The 17,399-nt window shown below is 44.3% G+C and overlaps 1 protein-coding gene across 3 annotated transcripts in view; it reads right to left on the bottom strand.

Annotated features, from left to right (window-relative positions):
• The window catches only part of FBH1 (F-box DNA helicase 1), a 45,488-nt gene that overhangs the window by 22,998 nt on the left and 5,091 nt on the right, over window positions 1–17,399 (bottom strand). For all 3 annotated transcript variants that reach the window (XM_082387130.1, XM_082387131.1, XM_082387132.1), the window contains exons 2-8: window positions 10,799–10,954; window positions 8,120–8,703; window positions 4,413–4,543; window positions 4,171–4,306; window positions 2,421–2,611; window positions 1,819–1,911; window positions 1,373–1,467 (exon numbers count right to left, since the gene is read on the bottom strand). In XM_082387130.1, coding sequence (XP_082243256.1) covers window positions 1,373–1,467; window positions 1,819–1,911; window positions 2,421–2,611; window positions 4,171–4,306; window positions 4,413–4,543; window positions 8,120–8,703; window positions 10,799–10,954 — 1,386 coding nt within the window. The remainder of the gene's footprint in view (window positions 1–1,372; window positions 1,468–1,818; window positions 1,912–2,420; window positions 2,612–4,170; window positions 4,307–4,412; window positions 4,544–8,119; window positions 8,704–10,798; window positions 10,955–17,399) is intronic.

Genomic DNA, 17,399 nt, shown 5'->3' with positions numbered 1-17,399 from the left:
TATCTGCCCCTCCTCCCCGCCTTTCATTCAGTTATTCAGTTAGTCAACTGTCACCCACTGAACAAGTATTTCCTGAGCACCTACTGCACATCCAGCCCTACGCTAGGCACTGGGAGCATGTCACAAACACAAAGCAAGGTTCCTGCATTACAATCTAGTTGGGAATAAAACACCAACAGAGTTGGAACAACTGGAACAAAAAAAAAAAAAAGAGAGAATAATGATAACACAGTAGAGTGAAAAAGAATATGGATCTGGAAACAAAAAAGAAAATCTCGCTTATAAAAGAAGAAAAATAGCACCTCCTTTCCTACCTACCAGGGCTGTTTGAAGATCAACAGATCAATGACATAGTGTGGAGGTGTTAACAGAAGGTGCGTGTTGGCTATTCTTCCTATGTAATCAGGCACCAAACAGTTAATACAGATTAGTCACAGTGAGAGTTCAGAATCACGGAGGTCTCAAAGGGCTGAGGAAGCCTCCACCAAGAAGACACAGAAGTGACAGGGGTCAACATCAGATAGCAGAGAGATAGGGGGAGTAGGGGGTGGAGAGGGGAGGGGAAAAGGCACGTTTCTGGAGAGAAACAGATCCAGCTTTGAATTCTACCTCCACCACGTATTTGCTCATTTAATCTGGACCACATCATTTTAATTTCCCTGAGCTTTAAAACCTCATACATAAAATGAACCAAAAATTCCCTGGCCATCCACACTTCCACCACGGGGCGGGGTGTGGGTTCAATCCCTGGGGAAATAGGATCCTGCATGCCACGCGGTGCAGCCCAAAAATAAATAAATAAACCAACCTCACAGAATGTTAGGATTAGCACAGGGCAGACATTTAATAAAGTGGCTGTTGTTTTTAGTAGGATATTTAGGCAGAAAAGAAGCGGGAAGGCATTCCAGGTAGAGAAAATAGTATGAGCAAAGGTTCAAAAAGCAACCAAGTACTTTAAGAGCCAGGAAGCACAATTAGCTGACTGAGGAATGTATGTTAGAACCAAAAGGTAGGAGGCCCTTCTAGACTTCACCCTATAGAAATCAAGGAGCTCCTGACACTGTCTGAATAGGGGATTCACATGACCTGCCGCCCCATAAGCAATCAGTGTCTGAGCAGATATGATGATACATAATAGGCTGGATCAATCCCAGTGGCATCTACCCCACAAACAAACTCCTATGGACCATTTGTTCACCAGGAACTCCAGTATGGATGCCCCCCCGGAGTGGTAAGAAAAAGCAATTATTCCTTGGCAACTGCTTTTTAGATGATTTAATTGCAGCAGTTCAATAACAGATTAAGGTAAAGATATTCTGGCAGGTGGCGGGTAAGGTGGTAAGAGGTATTTCAGGAATGGCAGCCCCCTTACCTGCAAATGCCATAATTTTTACCACCTGGAGAGGTTCCATCTTATGGCTTAGGATCAGCTGTTGTTCATGTGTCAGCTGGATGGTTGTTTTCTTGCTGTAATCATTACAGAAAAGAAATTAGGAAAAGAATAAGGAATTGAAAAGATCAGGTGATGGACTGTCAAAAATGAGACAGGAAACCAAATGGGATGAATAAAATTTAACCAGAAAAAAGGGGAGGGCCGCCCCCCCTTAGGGTGATTAAAATGTTCTAAAACTGGGTTATGATGGTGGTTGCACACTCAGTAAATCTACTAAAAATTACTGAATTATACAATTAAAATGGGTGAATTTTATGTAATGTAAATTATAACTCAATAAAGTGGTTAAAACAAAACACCTTTTCCTCTTTAAGTACGAGAGTCAGGAATCAAAGACGACAACACACACATCCTTACAGACATACCCTGGCCAGACCGATGGTTCCTCTTTGACTTCTGTGGCCTGAGCACAGGAATTCTCCTGAAGATACAGGCAATAGAAAATGTTGTAGTGAATCCTAACAGGAAAAAAGCAGATTAGAGATTTTCAAATTCAGTCACAATCTGTATCTTATTTTTCCTCAGATGTTTTTTAGACTCCTAACCATTGCTAAAAATAAAATATATACCACCATTTTATGAAAAAAAGGGAAGAAAAGGGTTTAAATATACCTAGAGCTGAGCTATATTTACCTGCACCATTGGTGGTAAATATTTGGAGAGCACGGTTCTGGGAGAGGTGCCTGGCTGCGGTGGGCAGAGGCAAAGGAGATAGACCAGGACGTGCTCTTTGGGGAACAAAATGTAGCCACGTATGAACACAGAAGGTTCCATCCACTCCAGGCTCAACAGCCCTGAAGGGAGACACTGTCTCGGGGATGGTGTACGACCCCACGGCACCTCACATTCACAGAGCCCACTTGCCTGCATCGCTGCCCTCAAACCTCACGGAGAACCTGGCGGAGCAGTGGGTGGTGGGGCTCGCCCAGCGGTAACGCGGGGAAGGGGCAGGGCAGGAACCAGTTACCGGTTGCTGATGTTGATCCCTTTCTCCCGCATGGCGTAGAGCAGCACAGCAATGCAGTACAGGGTCTCGGTGATGTCTGGCATGGTCACTGTGGAGCTGGGCCGCCGGAGGCAGAACAGCAGCTGCTGGATGTCATTGACGCTGCTGGACAGGAGGACGATGGCCGCCACCAAAGCCCACACGTTGACACCCTGAGGAGGGAGGTGGACAGGACGGGAGACGAGACCCAAAACACAACCGGTAAGAATCACATGGGACAGCCGGTGAAGAAAGCCAGGTTTGGGGTTCGTGTACCTTCCTCAGACCGTCTAAACGGAGCGCAAACTTCCCGAATGACATTTGGGAAACACCGGGAATGTCTCCTTTTACCCTGGATTCCTTCTTTCTCATCATTTTTGGGTTTGAGTTCTTAAGTTTTCTTTGATTAAATAACATTTATAAAGTACTTAATGCAAGACCCTGCACAGACGTGATCCTCCTGCCTGCTCACCAGCCCACTCCAACCCCGCCAGGTCAGTGTGAGCTCTCAGGTCCAGACACTCAAGTCAAACAAGCTCACTATTAAATGGGTGCCCACCTGGGAGGCACAAAAATTGGGGGATCCAAAAAAGACAGCAGTCTTTAGGGGGAAATCAAGACTGACAATTCAATGGCATTAAGATGTTAATTTACTACTTACTTTATATTATTATTACTTAATACTTATTAAATATTAAGTTAACTAAATATTAAATTATTGAAAATTTATTATTATGGACACAGTATGCTCCATTTATTAATGTCTAAGAAAATGTTCACTAACATGGAAATATCAATAATAGACATACAGGGACTTCCCTGGTGGCTCAGTGGTTAAGACTCCACGCTCCCAATGCAGGGGGCCCGGGTTAGATCCCTGATCAAGGAACTAGATCCCACATGCATGCCGCAACTAAGAGTTTGTAAGCCACAACTAAGGAGCTGGCAAGCCGCAACTAAGGAGCCCGCCTGCCACAACTAAGACCCAGCACAACCAAATTAAAAAAAATAAGAATAATAATAATGGACATATAAGTATATAACTATCATTCTTAACTTTACTGCAAGCCTCCCTGTTAAGAATGCATCCACAAAAAGCAAAGTTCCACACACCTTTCACTACAACCATACTGGGAAACAAATCTCACTCCATCGACAATCACTTCACTAAAGATGGACAGAGAAATGCACATGGCTGGATTTCCAACCCTCGACTGGCTGCAGAATGAGGCTGAGGTTGCATGTGGCTTCCAAAACAAAATTTAAGAAGAATCGCTATCCAGATGAGAAGCCACAAGACAAAGGAAACTGGGGACTATTTCCAGCTTCTCATTAACTCACTGTGTGTCAGTACAAAACCCTTCTTTTCTCTAGTTCTTTCAAATAACCCAAGGTGTCAACAATACAATGGGCTGCCTTGTAAAGGAATCCTTACTAATCAAAGTGTGTAGAGGCTAGATGACCATCCTTTGTTGGGACTGCTCAACAGAATGGGAAATTGGATGAAATACTTTTTAAATTCCTTCCAAATTAAAGAATCTGTAACAATGTAGCCTTTTATTTCTCTATGGGACCAATGACAAGATTAAGGCTTCAAAGCAAAGGCTGAAGGAAGATTTTGAAAATAAATCTGAAATAACCTTCAACCAAACTTGATCACCAATACACTTTCTTCCAAAGAGAAAAGGTGTCGCCTCCCCAACCCTCCCCTCCCTGCAGCCTCTTCACGTACGGCAGGGGCAGCGTAGAGATCGGGGAGGTGTTGGCGCACGCAGGCCTCTGCCTCGGGGAGGAGGAGGTGATCCCTCAGACTCCACAACGCCCGTCCAGGGTCCACACTCGGGGAGCACTTAGTGGTGGCTGTGTAGCTGTAAGACATTCACAGCAGCGTCCATGGGATAGGTGATCCATTAAGTGCTGATTTCTGGGAAAGGACTTTGGAAACCGACTTCCTCCCAGGAAACAGGGACTCACCGGATGAGGTTCAGCACACACAGGTCTGACTCCTTCTCTATGCCATAGCTCGAGAGGATGCCGTCCACTTTGCTGACTGCTTGCTCTTCATTCATCAGGTATTGGTGATACAGCTTTTTCCAAGGAATGAACTAGACAGTTTAAAAAATCCAAAACAACATGCAGGCAAGGGCTATTAGAGAACTGATCAGGCCACAAACATATAGATAATCGTTTGAAAAACAATCATAGTCTACAATTCAAAAGCTGGGCAAATAGGGTAGAAACATTACACAAATTTTAGTTGGAAACTAGGAGAAGGGGGCGGGGGGTCCTTGGCTTCGGTTCCGACATTAACTTCTTACAGAATCTGGGAAGAGCTAGTGCTTCAATTTCCCTATCTGAAATAGTGTCCTGTCCCTTTTGGGACACTAATGGCTCAGAGCTTCAGCGAGGATTAAATAACATGAGAGTTGTGGCTATACTAAGATTAGACAAAATAGACTTTAAGTCAAAAGTTATTAGAAGAGGGACTTTCCTGGTGGTCCAGTGGTGAAGAATCCGCCTTCCAATGTAGGGGACACAGGTCCGATCCCTGGCCGGGGAACTAAGATCCCACATGCCACAGGGCAACTAAGCCCACGTGCCACAACTACTGAGCTCACGCACTTCAACTAGAGCCTGCATGCTGCAAACTACAGAGCCCACGTGCCCTGGAGCCCACGCCACAACTAGAGAAGAGAAAACCTGCACACCACAACTAGAGAGAAGCCCGCGTGCCACAACAAAGAGCCCGCGCGCCACATCGAGCGCTGCAATGAAGATCCTGCATGCCTCAATGAAGACCCGACGCAGCCGAATAAATAACTTAAAAAAAATTATTAGAAGAGACAAAGAATATTACTTGATGATAAAAGGGTCAATTCACCAAGAAAATATAACAATTATAAATATACATGTACCAAATATCAGTGCTCCTAAATCTAGTAAGGAAACACTGACAGAACTGAAGAGAAAAACAGACAGCAACATAATAACAGGAGACTTCTATACTCCATTTTCAAGAATGGACAGAACAAACAACACTGGACCGAACAGACATATACTGAACACTCCGTCCAGCAACAGTAGAATATACAATCTTCTCAAGTACACACAGAACATTCTCCAGGAAAGATCACGTACAAGAACACAAAACAAGTAAGTCTTAACATATTTTAAAAGACTGAAATTATAGAAAGTATGTTTTTCAATCACTATAGAATGAAACTAGAAATCAGTAGCAGAAAGAAAACTGGAAAACCCACAAATATGTGGAAATTAAACAACACACTTAAAACAACCAATGGGTCAAAAAGGAAATCACAAAGAAATTAGAAAATACCTTGAGACAAATGAAAACAAAAATACAGCATACCAAAACGTATGGAATGAAGTGCAAGCAGGCCTAAAAGTTAAGTTGATAGTTATAAAAACTTACATTAAAGAAGAAGGAAGATCTGGATTTCCCTAGTGGCGCAGTGGTTAAGAATCCGCCTGCCAATGCAGGGGACACGGGTTCGAGCCCTGGTCCAGGAAGATCCCACAGGCCGCGGAGCAACTAAGCCCATGTGTCACAACTACTTATCCTGTGCTCTAGAGCCTGTGAGCCACAACTATTGAGTCCACGTGCCTAGAGCCCATGCTCTGCAACAAAAGAAGCCACCACAATGAGAAGCCTGCACACCACAATGAAGAGTAGTCCCCACTCACCACAACCAGAGAAAGCCCACGTGCAGCAATGAAGACCCAACACAGCCAAAAATAAAATAATTTTTTAAAAATATTTTTAAAAAATGAAGACAGATCACAAATCAATAACCTAACTTTACACCTAAAGGAACTATAAAAAGAACAAACTAAACCCAAAGCTAGCAGGAGGGAGGAAATAATAAAGACTAAAGAGCAGAGATAAATGAAATAGAGAATAGAAAAATAGGGAAAAAAACCCAATAAAACTGTTTTTGTTTTTTTTTTAACAAGATCAACAAAATCGACAACCCTTAGATATATTTTGGAAAAAGAGAAGATTCAAATAACTGAAATCAGAAATGAGAGGGGAACATTACAACTGATGTCACAGAAATAAGAAGCCTTATAAGAATACTATGACCAACTGCAGGTCAACCAACTGGACACACTAGAAGAAATGGATAAATTCCTAGGAACACACAACCTACAAAGACTGAATGATGAAGAAACAGAAAATCGGAACAGACCAATAATAAGTAAAGAGATTGAATCGGTAATCAAAAGCCTCCCAAAAAGTTAAGAGTCCAGGACCAGACTGCTTCATTGAAAAATTCTACTGAACATTTAAAGAAGAACTAACATCAATCCCCCTCAAACTCTTCGAAAAAACTGAAGAGGAGGGAGCACTTCCAGACTTATTCTGAGGCCAGCATAACCTTATACCAAAGCCAGACAAAGACACTACAAGAAATAAAAAGAAAATGAGAGCTGTGACAAGGTCACTGAAAATAACCACGTCATTGCTGGTGATGATAAAAACTGCATTATTCTAACATTTCAAGAGATAAGGATAAGCTGGGATATCTTCCCAAAATCTTCTCAAGCAGAATGGAGGGAAACCTCATCTATACCCAGTTCATGTCAGAGAGATCTCAATTAAATGGGTAGAAATACTGACCCAAAACAGAGTTCACAACTAAAAACAGAAAGCTATTTCTTAGAAAGTAGGAGACAAGACCCCAGGCAAAGAATGGAGCAAGAGCGATGTGAAATTTTCTCCAAAATCTTTTGGGCTTGGAAGAGAAATGTACTAAGTTTTGATATATCCACCTTTCCCTCCATCTCCAAGGTTTTAAACTTCAATGCATTTGAAGAATAAGTTAAACTCTCTACCTCTGGTTTATTCCCAATGTCTGGTCTAAGGGACGTACAAGCTAAGCAGAACATTCTACCAGCCCTCAGGCTTACTGGAGACCTGAACCTGGGAAGTATAATGACACAACAAAGGGAAGGGCAGGGCGCAGGATAACGGTATCAGGAAATCCTTTCTGAGATCACAGGCTGCCCCTGTGTCATCTTCAAAAGGTACTCTTGTGACTAAACGCAACACTCATTTACTAATCACCTACTATATGTAGAACATTGTGAGACACAGTGCCAAATGCAAAAACAAACAGGACAACCAGCCCTCTAGCAATGCGCTAATAATTTAAAGGGAGGAAGAAGGCTCTCTAAGACCATAACAGAACATGATCAGCTTGAACAGAGGTATAAATCACTATAGTAGCACAAGGAAGAGAGTGAGAGAGTGATTTCAATGGGATGGAATGGGAAAGCGTTAGTCTCAGAGGGCAGCCTTGAAGAGGAAAGACATCAACAGAGCTATGAGGGGCCCTTTCGGTTGGCTGGGGGAAGTGGGGTGCAGATTAGACCAACATAAGGAAAGTACTGTGCAGTCCACGGTTGGGAAGCAGAACATCATTGGTTGTGGACAGAATACAGGGATGGACTGGAATGAAGTCAGCAATGAGCCTGGAATAATGAGGCGGGACACACACAGAAGGTCCCAGGTGCCTCCGGGAGATTGGGATTTGATTCTGGAGGCAAATGGACACCAACATTTCTGAAGAAACGTCACTGTCAGGAGTACGCATTAAGTGAAGCGAATCCATGAACTTTTAGAGAAAACATGAGAGAGCAAAAAGCACTTTCCGTACCAGTGGATCACTGATTATCTCCCTCCAAAAGTGGCACACCAAGCTCAGATTCCAGTAGAGGTCTTCCATGGGGAGGAAAGCAAAGATGTGCCTCAGGACCTCGCTGGGCAGGCTGCAGATGTGGCTCTGGGGTTCCTGGCAGGGCGAGGTCCCAAGAAGCCCATAGTAAGAGTCAGGAACAGGATCAGGACCAATGTCCTCCACCTCCTGGCTGGATTCTCCAGGCTGCGCAGAGAACCACGACACACCGTCCTCTGCTTCCTGTCTGCCTTCCCTGGGCCGTGTGCACGATAGGGACAGATGATGCCGTGGGGTCTTCCTAGAAACCCCATCCCACTGACTGGTCCCTGTGGCTTGATTCCTCTCGTCCTCGAAGGACCGAGACCGCTTCCCTGACGAGCGTGGCCATGCTGCTCCGTCACCTCCCTGAGGCAGGGCACAGTGGCCTTCTGCAGCAAAAATCATCTCGTCCTCCGAGTCCTTAGAGCTGTCCTGGCCCACAGAACTGCTTTTGGCCATGTCATTGGTGCACCGCTGCTGGCCAGCGAGGAAGAATTCAGGGTTGTATCCCGGGCATCCTCGACCTGGACAGAGAAACCAAACAAGGTGAACAAGAAATGAATAATGACTGATGACCCTTTGCTGACCCAAATAAGACAAACTAATTTTCAATTATCTATTTTAATAGAGGAAAGAGACAAGGATGTATTTTATTGGTCAACTGATTATATAAATAGCTTAATCCAAAAAATATTTATACCGGGCTCTATCATACAGTCAGATACACATTTGGAAAGAGACAGAGACCAGTCTTTGGATGGTGTGAGGACCACACTACACCTTGCAATATATACAAACTGAATACCTGAACGGACAGGAGTACACGAATGCTCACACTCACACATCTGCTCATAAAATTCACCTCTCCTGGCTTGTTCTTACCATTAAAAAAAAATAATCTAAATTTGCGTAAGTAGAAAGGAAAATGCTTTAGATTATCAGGATACAGTAAAACCCACTCTTCTCATTTGACAGTTAAAACCCTTTCAATTGATTTTTATTTCCTCCTGTGAAACTGACACATTATTTAAAATATAAAAATCAGAATTTTCTTCCTATTATTAGAGTGGTATCTAATCTAGTCTATACATTCATTCAATAGGTATTTACTAAGCACCTATGATTTGGAAACAAATATAAACTGTATGTAAATCATATAATAAAACAGTATATATAGTCCCTGACCTCACAGACTTTTCAGGCACTCAGAGGAATCCAACTGGTGATTTCACACATCACCACGGCATTTTTAAATTCCTATAAATTATTGTAAAATGCCAATGAAGTATTTAAACACCTTATCAATATACAACAAAATATATGGTACCTTCCTGAAATGGCTGTAGCCAGAATTCTCACTTTAAAAATTAAGAGAGTGGATCAACTATACTTCAATAAAATTTTTTTTAAAAAGGAAATAAAACAAATTAAAAGTTTTAAAAATTGAAAGTAAAAAAAGAGTGGAACAAAACTACGTTTAGCTTTTAACAGGATATAAAACTTACTACTTTTTTCTATGTTAGAAAAAAATTATAACTGCTTCTGGGGCAATGTGATAGAAACCCAAGTTTTGAAGTCAATAGGCCAGGGTTAAATTCTGATGTTTTCTAATTGTGGAGTTAATTACACCAATATTTATGAAGAGCTACCACCTGCTCAGTGCTAGGACTCCACACTGAAACACACATGATGACAAGTCTTTATCAGTAAAGAACTCACAACACAGAGGAGAAGTTGACTTATACACACAAAACAGACAAAATATCAAATACTATATAACCACCGAGTTTAAAACTGCCTCATACAATTGGTTACAGTGGTTCCAAAAAGTGGTAAACAGAGACTACAATCACATCACAAGAATTGAAGATGACTAGTGAGATCTGAGTTGGATTCTGAAATGAGATATATCACAGGGAAATAAGGCAATCTGGATTATACAAACAGGTATTAATGAAAGTGGGAATTCACTTAGCACTAGATGGGTCATAAGGAAAACAAGCTGCCAGAAGTAGAGCCTGCATGTAATAATGTCAGGGGATTGAGCCTGAGTCCCTAATAGTAACAGGGAACATACCACACTGGAGGTTCTTGAGAGTGGCAGTGACATTACAGAAAATGGTACTCAGGAACATTATTTGATATTCGAGCTGATATGGAAAAAATAAAGTCTGAAGGCAAGGAGAGGGTTATTGCAGCAGCCCAGGTACGAGGTGACAGAGGGCACAATCTACCGTAAAAGCACTGAGTGAGGGGACATTTGGGAGAAAAAGAGTGATATGGTGGACCTAGTGATGGACTGGACAAAGAGGACTGCTGAAGAGTCAGGAAATCACGACGGTTCCAGAATGGAATCGTGGTGATGCTGGGACGTGTTCCCTACCACGTTATAGTTAAGCCAGCTAGTGGAATTCACTCAGCCGTGCTTTTCTGGGGCTTTTACCAACCACTGTGATAGGATGGAATTTTCACAGAAAACTCACAAATAGTGAAAAAGTGTCAAACTATTGCAACAGAACCACAAGATCACAGTAGCAGTATTTACAAATACCGGGAGATATTCAAAGGCCACACACACTACAGATTCTGAAACGCAAGGTATTTTGGGGGAAGACATACCTCTAGTCCCTCTTTTGGTTCTGGGTCTAGGATAGAGACCGTGGTTCGGGTCTCTGTTTGTCCATCTTTGACCGAAGGGCTGGGTCACGGCCAAGTGACTCTGAGCCAGATGTTGGCAGTCGACGGCTGTAAGATGCTTCCGCTTAAACCGTCTCACTGTTTTGTATCAACAGGCAGAAGAAATGGGACACTTGTTAGTTATCACCAATTCTACAAGCTAGCCAGCAAGTTAACCTTTTCAGGAATACAGTGGCTGTGGGCCACCCCAGCCAGCCGTTTCCCTCTTCCCCATATTCCCATCAACTTTCAGTCATTTTATAGTTTCTTTGCATCTCTTCCTTAGGATTTGAGAATCCTAAAATAAGATCCTAAAATAACCTTCTTTTCCACCTATCATACTTTGTAGAAGCCCTGATCATGAAATGCTCATTCAAAAGGAAGTTGCCACTAATGGATATATGGAGATCTGGTAACTTTTCCTTGACTTCAGCCAGGCCATTTATACTACCATAATAACCATAAATATTTTAAGAGTTGGCTATAGCTTTTCAAAAACAAACTCATGCATCGTCCCCTGTATACACCAGCTTCCCCAAGTCTGAGAAGCAGAAGGCACTAAGCGGACAGTCACAGTAGATTTCCCACCCCCACTGTACGCCTCTCCCCATGCACCCCACCCCACCCCGTGCACCCCTCTCGGCCCCGAGAGCATCTCAGCATCGGGCACTGATGTAAGAGGACAGGAGCAAGGCCCCCAAGTAGAAGAGAATCGAGCCCACTTTTCAGCATCTTCAGAGGAGGAAATTACATATTCTCCCTCAGCAAAACACTACAGCAGTGACTGTGCCTAGAATTCTGTCTCGAGAGTATTGAAATATTTTTGTTTATATTAGTCATTTTTCTGCCAGGTATTTTTTCATTCCTATTTCTGCATTTTATCGCATGTAAGATCTAACTACCTCCTTATGGCATTAAATAGAACAGTTACACTACTGTACAACAGAATAGTTACACTTAAAAAAAAAGAGAGAAGACAAGAACAGATACAAGAGAATTAAAGTGACCCTTTAGGGACTCCCCTGGTGGCGCAGTGGTTAAGAATCACCTGCCAATGCAGGGGAGATGGTTTTGATCCCTGGTCCGGGAAGATCCCACATGCCGCAGAACACCTAAGCCCATGTGCCACAACTACTGACCCTGCACTCCAGAGCCCGCGAGCCACAACTACTGAGCCCATGTGCCACAACTACTGAAGCCCACATGCCTAGAGCCTGTGCCCCGCAGCAACAGAAGCCACCGAAATGAGAAGCCCGTGCACCGCAACGAAGAGTAGCCCCTGCTCGCCACAACTAGAGAAAGCCCGTGCACAGCAACGAAGATCCAACGCAGCCAAAAATAAATAACATAAATAAAAATTTTTTAAAAATAAAAATAAAAACGTGACCCTTTACAGGAGATGGTCAACAGAGAAATCAGTTCCTGCCAGTACCGTATTTTCACAGCTGCTAAAAATACTCCAGTAAACTGTAGTATCAAATGCCAGAATCTCACTCAACATTTCCCGTAAGCCTGAAAACGTCTGAAACCAAGACACCACTGAGTATATCTGATACAGTTTATAATCTTAATAACTCCCCTCAGCCCTTAGCTTCTTCAGAAATGATCCTTCCAAATTTCAGTTTATTCTTTCAAGGTTTAATGTAAGTTTAAAAAAACTTCATGGATATTTCGAGACTTTTTTTTTTTTTTTTTTTATAAATGGAATGTACTGGTTCTTTTTTTTTTTTTTTAGAAATTCACGTTCTTTTATTTATTTATTTATTTATTTATGACTGTGTTGAGTCTTCGTTTCTGCGCGAGGGCTCTCTCTAGTTGCAGCAAGTGGGGACCACTCTTCATCGCGGTGCGCGGGCCTCTCTTGTTGCGGAGCACAGGCTCCAGACGCGCAGGCTCAGCCATTGTGGCTCACGGGCCCAGTTGCTCCGTGGCATGTGGGATCTTCCCAGACCAGGGCTCGAACCCGTGTCCCCTGCATTGGCAGGCAGATTCTCAACCACTGCGCCACCAGGGAAGCCCCGAGACTTTTTAAAAATTACTTCTACACACAGAAATAGTTCTACAGGCCCCTCTGAAAGAACGCTAGAGACCTTTTCACTACATGAATTCAGAGTTAAGATGCAGTGGTATAACTGTTAAGTCATGAAGAAGTACTTAAAAATATGCTCAGCCGGGCTTCCCTCGTGGCGCAGTGGTTGAGAATCCGCCTGCTGATGCAGGGGACACGGGTTCGAGCCCTGGTCCAGGAAGATCCCACATGCCGTGGAGCAGCTAAGCCCGTGTGCCACAACTACTGAGGCTGTGCTCTGGAGCCCATGAGCCACAACTACTGAAGCCTACGCGCCTGGAGCCCGTGCTCCACAACAAGAGAAGCCACTGCAATGAGAAGCCCGTGCACTGCAACAAAGAGTGGCCCCCGCTTGCCGCAACTAAAAGCCCACATGCAGCAACGAAGACCCAACGCAGCCAAAAATAAATAAATAAATTTATTTTTTAAAAAAATGCTCAGCCGGATAAAAGCAGTGTCACATAGTGAGGGGACAGTGGACTTAAAAGGAAAAAAACAGGGTGTGAGCCCTAAGCTGGCCACATAGTGGCCGGAGGACCCCTGCTCACTTAGCCTCTCTAAGACTCAGGGGTGTTACAATGATTAAATGAGAAAACACACTCCAAAAGACTTGTTAAACTATAAAACCCTACACAAATATACACATCTGCTTATTCTGTTAAACAAAGCTTAGATGTGACTGATTCGCATAAAACATTGAAATAACTTTCAAATTATAAAGATGTTACCTGATGGCAAGACGTGAAGTGTATCAGCAGTCCAATTACAGCCTATTCTGTATTACTGAAAATACCTTTTAAAAAGCCAAGGGACTTCCCTGGTGGCGCAGTGGTTGGGAATCCACTTGCCGGTGCAGGGGACACGGGTTCGAGCCCTGGTCCGGGAAGATCCCACATGCCGCGGAGCAACTAAGCCCGTGCGCCACAACTACTGAGCCCGCGTGCCTAGAGCCTGTGCTCCGCAGTGGGAGAGGCCACCGCAATGAGAAGCCCGTGCAACGCAACGAAGAGTAGCCCCCGCTCGCTGCAACTAGGGAAAGCCGGCGCACGGTGGCGAAGACCCAATGCAGCCAAAAATAAAAAATAAAAAATAAAAAAAGCCAAGTCATATATCTTAAGTGCTTATTATGAACAGAAAACATCCCCTCCACTATAATGGTTTTACAATTATTTTGTTGTTGAACATATTCCTCATACTTACAGAGGCAGAAAAAATGAATGCAGTTTTTCTATGTTAAAACAATAAATTTGGGCTTCCCTGGTGGCACAGTGGTTGAGAATCCGCCTGCCAATGCAGGGGACACGGGTTCGAGCCCTGGTCCGGGAGGATCCCACATGCCGCGGAGCAACTAAGCCCGTGCGCCACAACTACTGAGCCTGCGCTCTAGAGCCCGCGAGCCACAACTACTGAAGCCCGTGTGCCACAACTACTGAAGCCCGCGCGCCTAGAGCCTGTGCTCTGCAACAAGAGAAGCCACCACAATGAGAAGCCTGCGCCCCGCAACAAAGAGTAGCCCCCGCTCACTGCAACTAGAGAAAGCCCGCGTGCAGCAGCGAAGACCCAATGCAGCCAAAAATTAAATAAATAAATAAATTTATAAAAAAAAAACAATAAATTTGAAATTTTTCCATATTAAAAAAAAAGCTTGAAGTCTGATTACTCTTTTTAAAAATAAGACACGAAAGTTTACCTCTTCTGCTCAAAATCCTTCATATTACAAAGCCAACAACCTAATTGCTATTTTTTCTGAATGGGGACCTCTGGGCTGACTGGCAGAAGAGATAAGAAAGCTACAATGGGCCTTGCAGAACAGAGTTGGCCCTTGGGATCCGTGAGTTCCGCACCTGCGAGTTCCACCAACCACAGATGAAAAACACCAACACGACCTGTGGTTGGCTGAATCCGCGGATGTGGGATCCGCAGGTCCCTGTCCACAAGGTGGACTCTAAGGGGCCTGAGCCCTCTCGGATTTCAGTGCCACAGGGGGTCCTGGAACGAATTCCCTGCAGAAACCCTGGAATGACTATACTGACGAATCCTGGCCCCTAATTCAGGTGCTCCAAACACACTTGGGTCAACTACAGGAGCAGTTGAAGAATTCCAGCCAATAAACCCACTATCCCTGTAGATCCCAGATATGAGACTGATCTCTGCTTTCCCTTCAAACATTCCCAACTGTTTCAAAGCTGGCAAATACAGTGTCCAGAATTAAAACTGGAGACAGTCTAGAAAAATTATCAACAGAGAATATCTTATTTAAAGAAGGTTCCATAGATAAAATCACAAAGGAATAAGATTAACAATATCAAACCCTCAAATTCATATGACCCAGGACCTTGGTGTTGGCACAGACCTGCAGGAAGTGTTCTGCTTCCAGAGTCCTGGTACATCCCAGAGCGGTCCTGCACGAAGCCATCACAGAGCAAAGGCTAGCAGCTGGGTGCAGAGGTGCCCACACTGGGCCATCTGGCCTCTGGGTACCAGCACAGCCGCCTACACTGTCCACCTGGAATGGTCCCCGCAGCCCTGACTGCTCATATGGCAAGCAGAGCTAACACTTTTACGTTCTTACTTTTCTGACTTCAGTGAGAGGTCAGAAACCGAGACTATTCTTTCTGCCTCTCAGGTCTCTGAAAGATGAAGCGCTGTGACTCACTGCACGGGGAGCTGGGGCCCCCGCACCTGTCTCCAGAGTTAACAAGGCACTTAAGTCAAAGGCCGTGTGATGCACTCGGATCCGGAGCTGGGAGACTTCCTCCCTAACAGCCTTGGTTCCCTTCTCATCACAACGAGGACCCTGACAAGCTGCCATGCGGAGTTCACACCACGGTCATGTGGTTTGAACCAGACAAGACACATGAAAGTACCTAGCGACACCCATGCAGAGGCTGACAAAGCCCAGCAGCTCAGAATTACATGTGGACCACACCGTGCTGAGTCTCCTAAAAGATGCCTACATTTTAACAGCACCAACGTTCTTGTGAAGTTATTTAAAATTAATACAGTAAAGTTCTAACCACCTTCTGTTCTTGTTAATATACTTCTAAACCAGCAGTTCAAATATAACTTTATCCCAATAAAGATGCTCAAATGCTACTTCTTGCTTCCCTGGGTCCCCAAACCTCGTGCTGCTCCTCCGTCCTCTGAACACCAGGTGCCCTTTGCATTGCTCTCCAAGAGCACGTATTATTAGAAGCTGCTCCCGTTTCTTCAAGAAGCAAACCTGAAGTGGTCGGTGAGGAACGTGCACCGTTAAAGGGATGGAGGGAGATGACAACCAAACTACGTGAGGCCCCAGAGGCCCAGCGGAATTGTCTCCAGGCCACAGTGGGTATCTGTACCCTTGGAGACTCTACCACAGTGACTAATAGAAATGTGTCACATCCCTCAGATGTGACGATAGAAAAACACTGGGAAAGTATGAAAACCATTTGTCAAACAGAATTTTGCTCCTTCCCACGCTGCTTTTTCTGTGATGGTCATCTCACAGAGAGATGCCTCACCGGACCGCAGGAGCAGTTCCCAGCCTTGCATTTCAGTCTGAAGTGGCAATCACCTGGACTGTGGCCCTCTGCCAATCACCGATCTCTTCACCTTGATGATGATCTGTCCCGCCCACCCCCGCCCCGAGTCAGGCACACTGCTGGAGATTAGACTCTCCTCAGCCCCCGTGGAACGATCATCACTAAACCTGTATGAGACCACCAGCCCTGAAAAGGCAGGGAACATGTCTCATCAGCTTCTTCCTCAAAGCACTTAGCACGACACTGTGCAAATAACAGTTACTCCAACGCTTATTGAATGAGAAGTACGTGCTATGACTCAATTCTGTTGTAATTCGCCTAGCTTCATTTTGTCATCTTCTTGATTGCAAGACAATTTAAAAAACAAGTCACACAAAGCAGAATGGAGTGCTCCTGGTTTCGTGGTGAAGACTGTCGGTCCCCTTCCTCCTTGGCACATGGCTGGTCCACACTTCTCCATCGCGCTGGTAGCTAGAGGCCCCACAGAATGTGCATAGAGGGATGTGCGCCTCTTCCAGGCCTGGCCCATAAAAGCCTCTCCTGCTCCTTCCTCCGTCCTCTGCTCCCATCCAGAGAAGGGAAAGGTGACCCCAGGGAATCTTAGAGGCCACACATTCGAAAAGGAAGACCCTCCAGCAGCCTGGGTCCTTGGATAACTGCTTTAAAGAGCACCACTCCTCCCACACAATGCTCACACACACACACACACACACAAACTGCAACCACCCGAGGCTGTTATGGGATTGAGAAATGAGTTTGGATTGTGAGGTCATTACACGTTTGGATCTGTTTGTTACTGCGGTCACACCTACCCTAACCATTCTAGGATCATTTGAAATTGACACCAAGTCACTTCTCTTCTTCCCCTACCTTTGTTAATCATAATTTATACCAAAAGGCCTGCAGGACTTCCCTGGTGGCACAGTGGTTAAGAATCCGCCTGCCAGTGCAG

Source organism: Balaenoptera borealis (genome assembly GCF_965194805.1).
Source record: "Balaenoptera borealis genome assembly, chromosome: 3".
Classification (NCBI taxonomy): Eukaryota; Metazoa; Chordata; class Mammalia; order Artiodactyla; family Balaenopteridae; genus Balaenoptera; species Balaenoptera borealis.
The sequence above is the reverse complement of the archived record's forward strand: the minus strand, read 5'-3'. Positions and strand labels throughout refer to the sequence as shown.